General features: G+C 41.1%; 1 protein-coding gene across 1 annotated transcript; it reads right to left on the bottom strand.

The window, feature by feature from the left end:
• Window positions 1–1,859: 1,859 nt before the first annotated feature.
• Window positions 1,860–16,481, bottom strand: poc1bl (POC1 centriolar protein homolog B (Chlamydomonas), like). Its single transcript, XM_028397976.1, has 11 exons — window positions 16,333–16,481; window positions 13,327–13,754; window positions 11,250–11,419; window positions 10,096–10,285; window positions 9,827–10,012; window positions 9,516–9,633; window positions 7,125–7,301; window positions 5,749–5,880; window positions 4,868–4,978; window positions 3,544–3,696; window positions 1,860–3,449 (listed from the first exon to the last, which is right to left on the bottom strand). Exons 2-11 carry the CDS (start codon window positions 13,710–13,712, stop codon window positions 3,318–3,320), a joined length of 1,755 nt encoding a protein of 584 aa, XP_028253777.1. The 5' UTR covers window positions 13,713–13,754; window positions 16,333–16,481; the 3' UTR covers window positions 1,860–3,317.
• Between the last annotated feature and the right edge of the window lie 1,024 nt (window positions 16,482–17,505).

The raw sequence follows: 17,505 nt of genomic DNA on the forward strand, positions 1-17,505 counted from the left end.
CATGTTTTATGTGTCTATAGCATCAGGTGTAATTGTTACACAAATTATTGATCTGGTGTGCTAAATACTGAGTTACGTTTACAAAGAAAAAAGTACGACAAATTCTTTTTTCTTCCTGTTTTCTGGATTTGATGTGCCATAAGCCACTGCTACATATTAATCTTTAGTTTAACAATTTTCATGCTTTTAACTTGAAAGCATATCCGGTAGAAGGGGAACGTGGTTTAACTTTAGGGAAGAATTGTGGATGATCCCAAGTTCAGTGACAGGTAAATCTTTTAGGAGGCAAATAAAATGTCCTGAGATATTCCATCACATGTATATTTTTAAATTAAGTTTTACAAACCCCCCAAAACAAGTCATATCTCTCAGGCGTGTCACCTACACACCCTGGTGAGTCATGTTTACATTCATTCAAGTGAACATATTGAAAAATATACTCTAGTTGCTTGTTATTTTTATTATTAGAATGTCCATAGTTAACCTTAAATCCAGTGATGTGAAACACCTTTTAGTGACCCAAGAACAAAACAGCACCCAAAATCATTAACCTCTGCAGTATTATTTCATAACTTGTCACTCAGTATGAAACTGATATGAAAACTTGACATCAAAGATGAAATCTGACACAAAACGTATGTTTAAGCAAATTAAAATGCTAAATAATTAAGGTGATCATTCAAGGCGAGAAGGTAATTTGAGTGGCATTCTGTTTGATCGAGTACCCATATTATGAAAACTACAAAGAGACACGGGAAGGCAACAAGTGAGCCAGAGTGTTGTAATATATCACGGTAGACTGGACATGTCGTGTCCGTCACAGACACAATATAAACGTGGATGCATGAGGGCGTTTTCATTTAGGACCAGATGATGGATAACATTTTCCATGCCACAGATATTTGGTGCACAAAATAAAACAATGGTGTCTTTGCACCTTTGAGCTGTTGTCACACCACTAAGTCAGTATACATGTCTACCATTAAAAAACTTAGATTAGATAGTAGATTTTAAATAACGATAGTTGTGATTGTGTACAAATATGTATCTCACAAGATGATGGAGGTTTGTTCATTTAAATTGTGCTCATCATCACAGGAAGTGGTTGATGGTGCTTGTCACACTTCAGACATGGGGAAGTGAGAAACAGAACTTAGTTTATCATGTTCTCATTTAATTGCTGTAATAGTCAGAGAGTTATTATAGAGTTCGTATGGGATCTGCTGATTGTCCAAAATAGTATATTATGCAGTACTTTTCACTTCACTGCACGTATTGAGATAATTTTTTTTAACAACATTTACTTATTTCTATGTTGTGGCCTACCACTGGAAATACCCATGGTTTAAAGGTTCAGATGACAGATAATGTAACCTCTTTAGTGTATACCATACAGATCACTTGCTGCTAATCAAAGCATGCTGTGGATTCTCTGAATAATTATATTTTTATGCTCTGAGGGAATTTGACTCACTTATAATTGCTTGAATAGCTAAGTCGTGACTGTATATCACACTGTTAATCATCTGAGGAATACCACAATGTGTTAATAATATTAAGTGAAATCTAACACAATGGTTTTTTCATGATTTGCAGTATTCCTCTGTGGCCTGCCAGTAGCAGTGAGCCAGTGTCATTTGCTCTGCTACCAGTAGGTGGGGCCAAACATCCATGAATGCTGAATGACAAGAGCAGTGTGCATCAACACCAGCAGCAGGTTTTCAGTTGAGGGATTTTATGTTATTGCTCAGACTGAGACACAGTAAAAGGACATAAAAACTGGAGCCGCCAGTCCACAGACACAAAGATGTCACACAAAGAACATGCTGTGTGTGTAGTAGAGACAATGAAAACAACAGTTGTGGTTAGTTTTTTATTCTTTCAACCATCTCTTCCCAGTTGCTTCTCTTTTTAAAAAAAATCCCATTGTTTTAAATGTTCCCATTCTTCCTAACTAGTAATCCACTTCCCTTTGCAAAATCAGTAGTTTACAGGAGCTTGATATTAGCACTTATCCCCCCATGGTCCCTTAAACCAAACATATACAACCAAACATGTACAAACCAAACATGTACTATAACTAGTACGAATATCACATATTCATAGACTCAGTTCAATAAGACAGAGACCAAAACATTGCTCAGTGATAATCATCATTCAGTTGTAATAAAATAATAAAGCTGCTATTCACCAAACATCTCGACAGTTACACTGCAGCTCTTGCTGGTCCTTGTATCCCAGTAGAAACACAAATAGAGTGGGGAAAAACGGAGTGTTTCTTCTAAGCCGTTTCAAGTAAAGTTTACACATAGAAATCTTAAACAAAACTGTGTCACAGAAGTGCTCCCTTTAAGGCTTTTTGTAACTAAAGAGAGTCAAGTTTAAAAAGCCAGTGTTGCTGTTTTAGCATTTAAAATGCTTGAAATAAAATTAACACCCACTGGAACATTTGATTTTGGCACATACTCATATATTAGGATGACATTTTCTCCAAAGGCAAAGTGACAGAATAGTTGAAAAGGAAGAAAAGGTTACAACATTCCTGTCAACTCACTAAGCCCCCTAGGGCCTTAACTTAAAAAAATGCTTAGCGAATACTTCAAGTCTTGTTCAGGCAGTATTCTGCCGTGAAACAGGCTCCACAGGGATGAGATAGAATTGAGAAGCAGTCTAGTATGACCACATCACTCTCCGTCCTTGTGTTTCTCTCACATGATGGAGCACGTTAAGAAGTAGCTGGTTTGGGGCGAAAAGCTGCTGACCTTACATTCCTGGCACATCTTCTCCCAGCAGTCCGTAATCACAGAAACAACACACACACACACACACAGGCAAAAGGACTTGACAATAATAATTCATATTAATTGCACATTAAGTAGCTTTCTATAGTGCATTGTGACTTTACAGTTTTGATCTCTTTGAAGGCACTTCTTCATGAGCTGGACAGTCATATCATTTCCACTGCTTTCAAAAGACAATAACGACACTTCAAGGTGTGCAAACTACTCCATTTTGGTCAAAGAGGCACTTGGTGGTCCCATTAAAAGAAAGACCATAAAAACCTCACCTAGCAATTCTCCTGCCCTCTGCTGCAATCTGCACTTCTTCAGTCATTCATATAAAAGCACTGAATCATTGGCTTTAAGTGACTTTCCCATTCAAATGGAGTGCACAGCTTGAGAGAGAGAGAGAGAGAGAGAGAGAGAGAGAAAGGATTGAAGGATTGGGTGCAGCAGGGGAAGACCTCCACTGTAGCAATTTCACCATAACAGAAGGTCACTTGAGGTTCTCTCTTCTTTCTCAGTCTCCTCCTCCACCTACCACTCAAACTTCCACTGCTGGCTTTTGTCTCCTGGGCTGCAGCGCTTCATCTGGGCGTCTGTGCGGCCCTCTGCTGTGCGGTATGCTGACACACATGTGTCAGAGTGAGGGTGGTAGATGGTCCCATCCTGAAGGGGGGGTGGGTGGTTGAAAAGGATTAAATTTTGTGTGAAATCCCGCCCTGCTAGGTCGGTGAATGTGTCAACACAATCAGCCGCTTACCATTCTGAACTCCCAGATGATACTGGAAGGCTTGAGCTCTCCATCACGAGGGCAGTGCCTCATCCCAATAGATGTTTGTCCCTCGACAACTTCAGCACAAAGCTCTGTCACCGAGTTGAAGCGGATCTCCTTTTGAGATGTGTATTCAAAGTACTGGAGCGAGGAGAGAAGAGAGGCCTGGTTATGTAGGTATTAGGTCCGTATATATTTACAGTTAAAGTTTTCTTTGCTACAAGCTTGTATTTTATGGAAAATGTAGCATTGACCCAGAGGTTAAACGTCTGCTCTCCCTGTCATTGTTTTGCATTTGTCTTTAATTAGAAAGACCAAACTAGGCAAGCATTTTTTTCCACTAGGATTAAAGGGTGTTTTCCTTTCTACGGTGCACCTGCATGTGTGTCAAGGGATCTCATCAGTACAGACAAGGCCTTGGCCCTCTCAATCAAGCAGACATCAGCACAAACCCAACTCTTCCCCTCTGGTATCATTTCAACAGCCTGGCCCCAGAGGGACAAAAGATGCAATGCTCCCTGGGCTACCTGTTAAACAGAGGGTCAGGTAATCAATCTTCATATTTCCCCATCATTCTCGTCACATCTCATACATCTTTCAGGGCGCATCGGGGCCAGTAATGGCCATTTCTAATAAAAGACTCACTTGGGGCCCACTGTCTCTGGCTTCAAACTTATTTACCCGGGCTGTGCTATTCATTCTGCCTGTGAGGCTCATGTATCTTTTAAATGGAACGTGGTTCTTATGTGGGGCAAGGGGGGCAGGGGAGCAGAAGGGAGGTGGTGAAGGGCCCTCAGGTTTTTGTTTCACGGGGAAGCCATTCAAACATTGATTTTCAGTCACACATGGTGCTTTTTGTGACTGAGGACACCTGATGCGTTGCATCAGTGGGGTAATCAGAGATATCAAGCTGGGTGAAGATCCACAGAAAGGACTTCTGCCTATTGTCTGACTCATACATAACATTAAATATACATTCTCACAGACAAATAATCTGCTGCTTGCTAAACCATCCATCACTGAAGCTGGCAGGCATTCAGTTTAAAAGAACCTGTGATTCAATTGCACTATTGCACGTTTATTTCTAGCTATACGTGTATGTAATACTGCTTTTCGTTTTCTCTTTATTACATTCAAGGCATGCTGGACGCACCAGCAGAGAGCAATTTACCGGTGTGAATCGACTGTGGCGGCTTGTTACATTTTAAGATGCCCTCCAACTGGGCCAGGAGGAGTTGTAGGATTGTGTATAGAGAATGAGCACAGACAGAGAGAGAAAGTCAGAATAAATAGGGCCAAATGCTTAACTTACCTGGTTGCCACCTTGGCCGTGGCAGCCAAACAGAGATATGTGGGCACCCGTGGGATTGTGCTCAGGAGAATTGTAATCAAGACACTCTGAATGTATCCCTGAGCTACGCACCTGGTAGGACGAGAACAAGAAATATCAATAACAATTATAATGCAGCACTGTGCATTGATTTCTGTGAGGAGTAGCTTGGTTTTATTCTCTACAGGCAGGTCAGACTGTAAGGCCACAGCAACGGTGCAGCTGGTACATTCAGACATCTGATTACAAGAAACAAAAAAAAGAGTTCTTCTGCTGAGACTTCTGCCTGCTGTTTGCCTATTTTCCACTTCAGCTCACACCAATTAGGCAATCAATATGAATTGTATTCATATGCATTCATATAAGAATGCCAACATTCCTCCCTTGATAAAATGCAGTGTTGTCGGATTGTAATCACAAAATGTTAGAAAGTTCAGACAGCGGAACTAAACATAGTTTCAGACAAAGCCCTTTTCAGCTGCAAATGTGAAATATCAACAACATGACATGGTGGGGAATGTTTGGATATAAAGCCAGAAAAAGAAAACTTTCAGGGAGTTTTCTTTTTTTCCTTCGTGCACAATTGTTACATTGTTGTGGCTGAAATTTCATTAATTTAGAAAACCTGCACTGAGGCACCCAGGAACACATTTCACCAGGTGTCTGGATTATAATGATCCTGAGCCCAGTCCAAATGGGTTTCAAAGCTTTTGTCTGTCTCAGTTCAGCCTTCTCATTTTCGACAGGATTTTCCCACATCATGCCCCAACCTAATTTCCTGATTCAGACTCAGTACATTATACATTATATATAAGACAAAACACTAAAGAAGATATTTTCAAGTGCAGTTTTATGACACTTACAGCTCCATGCCAGCCATTCCTGTCCTCAGGTACATGCAAATCAGGGTAGATATTCTTCAGATACCAGTCAAAACTTTCACATTTCAGCCTCTCCCTCAGCAGCAGCCGCTCTGAGATATCACCATAGGACTCCTGCAACGTAAGCACACAATATCTGTCAATCATTATTTTACACATCTATGGCATGACAGTATTGCCACATCGATACAAATTTTACTACAATTTTTTTTCACACCATTTGGATTAAACACACAGCTGTCATTTGGTATGGTGTTCCACCCAAAACACAGCATAAACGCAAACAGTTACACCCTGCAGATGAGGGCTAAATCCTTCAACAGCCATGTCCTAAAGGCACTTTTGGCACATGATTGTGTGCTTATAGTTGTGTTTACACAGCTCCACCTTTACAACTCAAAGTCCAGAACATTTACACACTTTTTTTTTCTCATGGATGTCACTGACAAGCTACACGTCAGTGCTCCAACCAGGACATAGTTTATAACTGCATCTGTTGAGACTCATTCATAAAGTGTAAAGTTTATTATTTCATCCCATTAGACATTAATGTAAATTTGTGTATAATAATTTGAGTTGAGGCCAATAACGTCTTCTAATCAGTTAGTCCCTGACTTCAAGTGAACATTTGAGCCAGCTTTTAAAAGATTCCCTCAAGGTGTTTTCCACAGATATCCGACCACAGCTGTCGTTGCCACAAACAAACAAGTAAGATTTTAATCCTTTTTTTAATCCTTTGAAAACTTACCACTAGTTCAGCCATTCTACTCTAAATCTCCAAATCCAGGAAGAAAAAAAATCATCACACAAAAAAAAAAGATACATTGGAATAAGCGCATCTGTCCATCTGTTCAAATACTTTACAAAGTGTGAATCATTAGCATAAAAATCTCATGCCTAATATGATGATCCTGGTCTGGCAGTGCTGTGTTCAATCTCCCCCTGACCAGGTAATTTATTGTTTGATCAAAGATCCCAGACATTAATAATGTACTTTTTCTCAGATAGGTGAAACTGAGATACATGAATTTTTGATGGTGCTCAATACTCAGAACCTGAGAGGCACGGCACATTGTGTGCACACACCCTCACATGCATATACCTGACCCAGACACACAGGTCAGGGCGTGATCATATGTAGACACCCTGACAGGTAAATTACATCATATGAAACAAGTCAATCTAACATCAAAGGTAAGCGACTCTCCGCACATATTGCCAAGATGCTGTATGGTGTAAGATGACATCATCGCAGGGTTTTGTACAAGATGAAACATGTAATGGCTACTAATCCAAATATGATACAGGTCATATTTAGCATCATGTGCAGCTAGGCATACCATATCTTATTGTCTTACCTTTCTTGCTGGGGGGTTCCTGTTGTAGAAGTGCTGTTTATAGGAGTCCATCCAAACCTCTGCAGCTCGCACGGTATTCTGGAGGAAGTTGGGCCGTGCGTAAGGTGCTTTTTTAGGGAACACGTGGCCTACGTGAGAGCAGGGGTGAATCTCCAGGCTGCCCCCACACTGCCACACCTGAAAGGGCCAGACAAGACCACATATAAGAGCTCAATCTCATTTTTTTGTTGCATGTTATGCAACAAATTTACACAGATTATCTAAGATTAAATAAGGATTCGTGTCTTTGAGCTACACAGAGTATTAACTGTTATTAACTAGGTATTAACTATCAGCTGCAGTGATTCACTGCCATGTGGTGTGTTACAGTGACATACACTCATAAAGAACAGCGGAGACACAGATACAGCATGTTCACCATTGTCAAAAGTACATGAGGTGTGAAACAGGAAGTGGTTATGTATGATAGTTAGATATTCAAATCCAATTTAACACACACAGTCCAAGTGGTAAGTATTCTGTTTCTGATCTCTTGGATCTTTATTTTAGCACATTCTGTTTGAAGTACAATTCTGGATATTACATCAAAGCACAGAGTCTTGTGCTTCATTTAAGCATTCATTTGAGAGGCTTTAAATCAAACTGGAATAACTGTGAAATACAGTCCTCAAATTAGTAGTTGGAAGCTACAAAAGGTTTCTGTGGTAGCTGCCTTTTAACTAGATTTATTCACATTAAGGGTTTAAATATGATTGAGAGTTATCCTGAAAAACTAGAAATAAGGAGCAGATGTGTTGTGAATGATCAAGAGAAGAGTATACCACCAGAATTTTAGGGGAATTAACACAAGTCAAGCCTCAAATACATGACGGAACCCAGTAGAATTTGTGAACTGATCTGTCTCCATCAGAATGAAAAAAGAGGAAGTGAAGAGAAGAAAGGACATGACCAGCTTCATCTGTTAAACATGGTGCTGCTTCTGTTATGGTTGAGGCTGCCAAAAGAACTGGCACATTGGTATTTATTAAAGCATTCACAGAATGTAGCAGGATGGCGTTTTGTTGGATTTGCAAAAAGCTAAATGCGCTACAGCGCTTTAGACCCCATTTCCTCATGTGGCTAAATCAACCAAACCAAAAATGTAGACTTTCCTGGAAAGCTATAAAAAATGTTGATGACTCATCCTACAATCTGGGATGGAAACTAATTTTACGACAGTGAAGTACTGTCTGAACATTTTATATCCCTACCTTCCCCTGTGTCTCTCCCTGTGAAAATTCAACCTGTGTCTGAATGCATCTCTGATTCATGGAACCAATTTATTTTATTATTTATATTATGTAATGGCTTAAGCTATTGCCACAGAAAAACTAAAACAACAAAACAAGACCCTTAAAGAATGAAAGGTTGTGAACAAGGTGTTTCTTAATACTTGGCTGAGCTATGTTCTAATAACAATGCATAATCATAACCATAAGTCTACAGCCAAACAGCCTTTACAAGACAGTCCTTTCCATCTTAATTCACCAGAATTTTTATTCGGCGGTGTTGTATTTTAACTCCCAAAAAAAGATCTGAAAAGCAATTCACTAAACATGCATTATGCATGGCAAAAAGTCCCAGTGAGAGGCCTTTTTTTGTTTCCACATGCATAACAGATCACTCAGGGGAGCAGCCCATTCGTCTTCACACAGCAACCAAATACACACTATAAATCATACACACACCATTTATATTGTCTACACTTGCATGCTCCTGCAACAATCTTACACAAAGCCTAAAATCTGTGCCAATTTGATTGACGCAAACAAGTGAAAAGCGACACCGACGTCACAACAAGCCAATATCAGGGTGCAGTTTCAGATGCCATGGCTGACTGTGATCTGACACTGACGTGTGTGTCTCTCACAGCAACTGCGCATTGTTAGATTTGCACTGTTGGATTTGATGAATCAGGGGCTTACACCATGAAAACATATTCCGTCTGGTAATGAGAAGCCAATAAACCACAATTAATTGATCATTCTGCCTGCTATTTATCACAGTGACAAACGAGCCGAGTCGGTGGATGCTGTGTCTGGGAACAGGATATTTGGTAACAAAGCAAGTCCGATAAGTCACTCTTTCCCAATGTTTTTAAAAGCTGACTTCTGTTGTGCCTCAATCCAGAGATGCTTTCCTCACACACAGGCTACAGAGAAGGATGGTTGGGATAAACAAGTTTTACTGCTGACCATGTTAACTCTAGCTGTCAACAACCATCTTCTCTAGGCAACACACTGACTAAGGGTGAGTAAAGCATTTAATCTCACTTAAACGTACCCTTACAATCCAATTAAAGGATTTCACTTCGCTGTGCTGATTGTTACACTGATGCAAAACTAAACTTACCCTAAAGGAGAGCTCCAGGTTTTCTCCTCCCCACACCTCCATGCCCATGTCATATGTGCCGAGGTACTCAAAGTAAGCCTTGCTCACTGCAAATAATCCACCTGCCATTGTAGGAGACCTGTGAGAGTGTAGGAATAAGGAACAGGAAGTAAGGGGTATTATAGATGACTCATGTGATGTTAGTGCAGAATATTATTAAGTAATAGAACACTTTGAGTGCTATATTAATAGTGAGAGGTGTATTACATGTTTGACAGCAGATCTCTACAATGACAACGTGCCAATCTGATAATGTGATGCCACGCTGGTACCTGATGGGGTCAATGCGAGACTTGCGCCTCTTGCGTTCCACTTCAGGGACTGAGTGCCATTGAAAGGTCAGCCTCCAGTCGAACCCGCCGATCATCGGCTCATCTGTTTGCATGTAAAACTCAAAGGTGTTCCAGTCAATGGTGTCGATCACAGGACACACGATGGTGCTGGCGTTCTCACCAATCCTAAAGATGAAGCCAGTCAAACATTGCTCAGACTCAGTTTGCATTAATTTCAAAGCAGTTCATAAAGACTTTAACTTATTCACCTTTCCAGTAGTGGCTCGATCCAGCCTGGGACACACTCACAGTGACAATCAAGAAAGGTCAGGACATCACCAGTGGCATAGGTGGCACCAATAAGACGTGCCCGAACAAGTCCTTCCCTTTTGTTTGTGCGAATCAGCCGCACACGTTGCAGCTTACTGATGTAGTCAGCGAGCTGGGATTTAAGGTATCCTAAGAACACACACAGATAAACATCTTTACTATTAAAGACAGCCAAACAAGACATAGGAAATAGCTGTGTCTAAGGTAATAAATGCAAATTAATTCTAGAGTTATAGCCAAGTCATGTTTTGTGAGGTCCCAGTGTCCTTTGACCAATAAATTCTGATCAGTTCATCCTTGAGGTGTCCCTGAGATAGTATCACTACAAAGATGGGCCTGAGGATCAGACAACCCAATGCCTAGTGCTATAAAAAAAAGCCTTCAACTTGTCTGATGCCGAACTGTTCCAACTATCTTAAAGAGAGGGCTTGTCAGTCAGGCGTCTGTCTGCACTGACTCTTCTGGTTCAGGAGTGGCTTGTCTAGCATTCCATCTGGTCAGGGTGGTTAGAGGAGAGGAAATGATGTCATAGCAGCTCAGGGCTCACTGAAGTCATCATTATGGTGTAATGTCTCCGATACACACAGACTGCGACCAAATACTAATTCCATTAGGAGGGTCAGACATCAGCCTACTCCTGTATCCAGTTTCTGAGACGGAAGGGTATCGTTCTCAGAAAGCAGACATCCCATTCACTGAGGAAAACTGTCAGATGTGACTGAAAGCTCTACTTTGACTACAAACTGTTTCATGCTCCCACATTCAAGAACTGTACGTTTCTGACAGGAAATAGGATGCGATTTCATGACCTGTGCATGTTTTACTCATAAAAGAAACACCTCCCTACTCTTTTCAGAAGATGTCTCTGGAAAAAATGCATTCACTAGTCAACTTCATAGATAGCATCTTTTTTTCTATGTATAACTCAGTACTGCTTGACGCGTTCCTTTGTACGCTGTCATTGTGACAAAATCAAAGCATACAACTGAGGTTTGGTTCATCTGCTTTGCTAAAGTAGGCCAAGACTGTCAGTTCTTTTTGTTCCCCTGCCAGTTTTGTTTTTACAAATGATGTGTAGTGCAAAGTGTCAGACCTCGGTCACTGTAATCATCAATGAGGATGATCTCTTTCAATAGGACGGCAGGCGTAGTCTCCAGCACGCTGTGAATAGTCCTCAGCAGGGTGGACCAGGCCTCGTTGTAGAAGGCTATGATCACAGAAGTGGTGGGTAAATGTCGGTAGTCAAACTTCTTACTCCGGCATCTGAGGTATGTGTGTGTGTTTGTGTGAGTGGAGAGAGGGAGAGGCAGAGTTGACATAAGCATTAGTATACACGTAAAGTACATATTTACAATGAACAGCAGCACTCTAAATGAACTCATACAGGCAGGGGATTATTTTTGAGAAGGTCAGAGTGGCTTCAGCAACTAGTGCTGGAGGAGGAGGAGGAGGAGGTGGTGTCCGCTTTTAATCCAGATGGCAGTCATTAAAACAATAAAGAGCTACAGAAATATGGATGGGGGCTGGGGAGGGTATCACACCAATGAGCAACATACCACAGCAGTGCTCAGGGAGGAACCACAGAAACGTAAGCAAACAGTAATCGAAACAGCAAAAACAGTGAGAGGTGGAAAGTGAAAATTTAAAATGTGAGAGATCAACAATACAACAAGTAGCTTAAAGAAAGGAGACGTGACAGTAAGCTCTATTTTTTGATGTAGAAAGATCAAATCACAGCAATAATGCAGCTGAACTGAATCAACTGTTCCTCTTTTCTGTAACAGAACTGTGTTTAAGAGCTCACCAGTATAACGGTCATCCATTAAAACTGATGATACAGAGAAAAAAATGCTAATTGTGACACCGCATACTTAGTCCAGCAGGCCACAAGAAAAGCTGCTCCCAGGAGGAAAGTGATGCATTTATAGAACTACAACTAGCATGTCTTACTGTGTTGCTAGGGCAGACAGAAACCTACCCCACCTGGGACAGATCTATGCAAGGTAAAGGGGAATTCACAATCAATTTATTGATAGAATTTAATCTACAAATCACACTTAATGTGTAATAACAATAGTCCATTTTTGATTCACTATCATTCGCACTACAACTGTATTTATTTAGTTGAGAAAAGTAGTAACTATAGAACTAGTAGTAACTATAATTCTGATCAACCGACATATCAACAATGCAACAGCCTGGACACAACTGTGCCATCTAAACAGGCAGCTGCTTAAGCACGGGTTCTGAAAACTAAACCACTTCCTTTTTCTGTTAATTCACTCATTACTGTCCCTGGTCTCAAGTATACCAGGTGCATACACCCACTCAGCAAGAGATAGAATTAAAAGAATAATCTATGCACAAGTCAAAATGTCAGTCAGGAAGAGCAACAGCCCACATCATGCATTGTTACAGTGAGTTTTGTGTTGACACACTCCTGCTGAGGAATGCCGTTGTAGTAGGGTCTGATAAGGATATCTCTTGTTTGAGCATTATCTCTAAATAAGCACAGGGTGTGACTTTCAAGCTCGAAAACAGTTTTCACGGCCCAGCTAAGAAAAGATCTGTCTGTCTTAAGTTGTATACCCACTGGCATAAACTCCAGTTTCACCTCAACCACCTATGAGGCTCAGTCAGTTTTTTTGTGTCTGTAGTTTGATGTAATATATTCAGCAGGTTTGATGTCAGTAATTTAGACAAAAAAAAAAGATGCAACCACAAGCACTGTTTAAAACTGCAGACATATAAAAGAAACACAATCAAACGATGGTTCTCACCACATGGATTCTGATACATCTGGGTTCCATTAGAAGTGGAGCCAGTCAGGGGAAAAAAAGGCGGAAGTAGAGACTACTAATAAAAGACATCACACACTGTGTTTCATCACAGAGGCTGAGCTGAGAATAGCTGTGGACAACAGCTCTGGATGGAAAGAAATCCATTTAGGCAGAGAGCTGCTTACACTGGCTTCACGGTTCCAGTAAAGACTTCAACTTCATCTTTATTGAGCAATTTATTCATGTCACTGTAGAAGCATAGTGTTGCCATATTTTTTGGCCAGATTCTTTAAAAAAAGAAGGCAATAAAAATGTAGTGATTTGCCTAAAAAACACTCAACTGGCTGTCGCAGTCCATTACTTAGCAAGTGACTTAATGGGTCTACTCACTCTGCCATTCTGCTGTCCTGGATGTGCCGATGGAGGGAGATCTTGTCACTCACATAGATATTGATAGCATAGCGCTCCACAGAGTCTTGCTCCTCTTTCTTTTCTTCTGGACTGAGGTTAAGGTGCGTGGCCCGTCCCCACTCCCCTGGTGAGTTGCTCTCAAGTGCTGGTTTGATGTAGAGGGGCCTAGCAAGTGTCCCATCAGCCCCTGTCTCCTCTAGAGACACCTGTCTTACCAAGTGGGCGCGTTCCTCGTCGTCTTCCTCTACAGAAGAAGAGGACGGGTAAGAGGAGCGCTCCAACAGAAGATAGCCCAGCCACAGTATCCATAGCAGGAAGCCGGCCTTGGCTAGCATGCCTAGTTTTCGAGAGAAGCGCCCCCTCATGATGGAAAGGAGGCTTGAGGGTGCCCAACAGGACACAAGACTCTGGAGGACAGAAACAAAGGGACCCAATGTTAAAAAAAAACATTATTACAAGGGGTGACTGATAAGTTTGTGGCCTTGGAGAGACCTAAAGATCTAGCACAGCCCACTAGATCCAGCGTAATCTGCCCAAGACCATGCCAAGGATCTCCTAGAAGACAAACCCCATCTTTTAAGGACTCTCTCCGTCACATCTCAATTCAAACTCCCAACAGGTGGAGAGTTTAAACACAGCGCTCCCTATTAGCAAGTGTAATCAAGAAAGAACCCATTCACAATTAAGTAAACTCATTCATCTCACTTACTTCTAAGTAAGATTGTGTCTGCCCTGAGGACATCTCTCCAATGGACCAGACCACTAGTAATAAACACCGGCATCATAAATATAATCTCATGCTCAGGGCTGCATTAAGATGCTCATTAAACACAAATTGCCAATGGAAGAGGCTAAATCATGGCTGAGACTACAGAAATGTGCTGCATAAATTGAGCCTGTGCTGCACTCCAATTAGAGCTACAGCCTGATGAACTTCATTACAGCGGTGCTGTAAGCATCGCAGTCTTAAATAAGGATGATTCCAACAAACTTTTTACAGCTTTTATACATCATGTGAGCTTTGTAATCAGCCACAATTCACCCATTATTACTAAGAAAACTCTGCAAAAGAAAGTACAACACACTAACACACACACTTGCAGCTTATCTTTTATCAAAGCAAACTAAGCACTCAGGTCAAAGCAAACCTTTTGAAAGGGTTCCTCATTTTAGGAGAGTCAAAAATAAAGGTTGCCCAAAAACTGGTGGAATTTATGCAATAGAACAAATAATCCCTCTATTGCTTCTTTAAAAAAACAGGATTAGCTGAGGTTTGTAGATAAACACGAACGCAGCAATTGAGACATTTGTGTCTGACAGATCAGCTTAGCATGCCAACATTTAAAAGGAGGCTGTGGTAAAAAGAAACCACTTAACTATGTCGACAGTGAACAGAATGTATTCACATAATTGAGCTGCATTAATACAATATTAAAGCAGGGTGCAATTTACAGTGGTGTGGCCAGTGATAAACAGGCTCAGTAGCAATACAGATGCATGCATGCATGCAAAGACACACACACACACACCACATCAGTGCCTCCCTGCTCCTCGCAGTGAGCCCTGTGATAGTTATTTCCTACTTCTTAAAAATGATTAATTCTGAGAGGAGTGTGAGCTCATGTTGCCTCTGAGAAAATGTTGTTAGATCAAAGAGAAAACTATGTAAGATTGTTGCTGCATAGATCGACTCTTCAGAGTCAAAGAAAACTCAATTTCCACTAGGAGTCCTTTCATTCCAGTCTGGGCTCTGGCCAGAAGACCCCGGAGTCCTCCTGAGGTTTCAAAATGGAGACGCCTGCAGACAAAACCCCCATTTATTGGCCGCCCATCACACCTTCTACCCTCTCTGAATCTGATAGCCTTACTGTGGAGCCGTTTGGTACGAGCAGGATAGGGACACAGGGCTAAAATGCAGCAGCTCTAATCCTGCCCCACTTTTTGGTTAAGACCAAAAAGCAGGCAAGGGATAACATTTGCCTCACACACTGCTGCAATCTCTGCTGCCTGAGAGTGATTTATATTTATACAGGGGGGAAGCAAATTAGTCTAGAGATGATGCTCAGATGTCAGCCCTACACAGGAAAGTCCCCATTGTTCTCCATGGTTAGCCTGGAACAAGCACAATGTAATGCATACAATGCATGGTTCACTACCTCATAAGCCAGTGAGGAGCGAGGACACATAGCTGTACCAGGTGTAATAAACAAGACGCACCAGAGGAACAGGTTACACAAACTGCTGTTAACAAAGCCGAACACTAAGCAACAGACCCACAATAAGACGGGATCACTGACTTCTCTCAACGACACAAGCAGCTCTTTAGCTAATTGCACTTTGTGTATACAATACTGTCAACCACTGTTTTAAAGGGGCCAGGCTGGGATGAAGACATGTGCTTTAAAACACATGCTGCTTGTCTTCTCTCACAGACAGGATGACCAACGGGTTGAAAGCAAAAGTAAAATCCAGCCTTCCTCCACCCCATCTCTCTCTCTATGACCTCCATTAATCTAACTTTAATCTTGATTATCTCTGGGTCTAAGAGGAGAAATTGTGCTTGGGGGAAATTGAGGAGATTGGAGTGTCTGTCACGAGTATAACTCCAGTTGTTAACACACAGTTCGGCAACAGGTCTCCAGATCTGCCAAGCTAAATCAGTGTTAGGATCATAATTAGTCGTACAGTCAGTAGAGAGGGGTGAACGCTTCAGCTGATCTCCGCATGAAGGTTGCATTAAATATGCAGATTAGCGCAGCGGAAGAATAATGACAAATCTTAACTTCTTATTAGCAGCTGAATAACCACCAGTTTCTCCGTAAGTCTCGTCGCCAAACTGTTTAGAAGAGTGAACTCTAAACAAGCGAACCAGGAACACAAATTAAGTTAAGGACACTGCTAACAGGCGAACTTAAACTTTGAACATGACAGCTGGAAAAGCGTTTCTCCCGGAAAGACAGGCGAAGTTAGTTAAACCGAGTTTACCTTCTCAATAAGTTACATGTCTTGGAGTTTCTTCGAAAGTTGCTAAGGCCGTTGTCTGTCAGCCTGACGGCGGTCGTCTTCCAGTTGAACCTCTGGCTTGCAGATGTCAGCATACCCACATCCTCTCCTCCAAACTGGGCTTCTGACCTCAGTCAAAGCTAACACGGAAGCCGTACGACATCCTGTAAACCCTTTCACAATAAAAGCACCACACTGCCGCTGTATTTGTTGCTCCTGCTGCTACTAAACACAAACATAGAAAAAAAGACAACATGATTTTGAAACATTATAATATTATGAATAATAGATTCACATTTGGGGTCATGTGTTTTAGTGTCGTTTTAGAATGGAAAATATTCCCAGACCTCATTAAAAATATAATAAATGTTGGTTTATATTTATTATTTATTACCTCTTTTCTTCCCCATGGCGTTTCTTCACACTAAATTCCCCTTTTAAAAAAATACAGTTTATGCTATACTTCCGGTCTTGCCGCAACTTTCTCCACTTAACTTGACGCAGCACTCAATGCTAGCCTGTTAGCTCTTATTTGCCTCAAGGAACGTAATACACAGACCTTAACAATAATGAATTCAGTGTGTATGTGTGTTTTTAAAGTAAATTTTACCTGCACAGCCTTTATAGTCAGGCCATGAGCTGAAAGTGAGTAAAATACAAAACACTACACCTGCCTTGTACTTTGAAGTTAGTATCTGTGGTGCTTTTGACATTTTTACTACATCTTATCTTGGTGTAACTGTTGATTGAATTGATTAAATAGCAGGCTATTGTTTGCATCTTTGAACACACCCTCTTGGTAGCTTGAACTGCACCTGTTAAATGACCTTTAGACTGCATGTAAAGTGTGCCACTGTTTGTATGAGGTGGCTTGTCTTCATAGCAAACAGAAGCATACAACATACACCAAAGTTCATTTTAAATCTGGTTTATTGATATTGCAACACACCAGGAAGACGTTAGCAGGCACGCCTTAAAGGGTTAAATGTTACACTGCAGGCTTACAAGTGTTTTTTTCCCACTGTGAAATCTAAAGATTCAAAAAACTTTAGAAAGCGGTTGAATTCTGTGATTTTATTTTAATTTAACACATTAATTTCCAGATCAAATGTCTAGATGCTCATAAGAGTGCTGAAAGGGTCCATTCGTCCACTG

Source organism: Parambassis ranga, chromosome 2 (assembly GCF_900634625.1).
Source record: "Parambassis ranga chromosome 2, fParRan2.1, whole genome shotgun sequence".
Taxonomy (NCBI): Eukaryota; Metazoa; Chordata; class Actinopteri; family Ambassidae; genus Parambassis; species Parambassis ranga.

What these genes read in the sequence shown, in the direction of transcription:
- poc1bl (XM_028397976.1), bottom strand. Translation starts at nt 13,712, where the DNA reads ATGAGGGGGCGCTTCTCTCGAAAACTAGGCATGCTAGCCAAGGCCGGC. An exon ending in ATCGAGCCACTACTGGAAAG is followed by an intron (nt 10,013 to 10,095) that starts GTGAATAAGTTA and finishes CTTCATCTTTAG; the next exon opens with GATTGGTGAGAACGCCAGCA. An exon ending in GGAACCCCCCAGCAAGAAAG is followed by an intron (nt 5,881 to 7,124) that starts GTAAGACAATAA and finishes CTTACGTTGCAG; the next exon opens with GAGTCCTATGGTGATATCTC.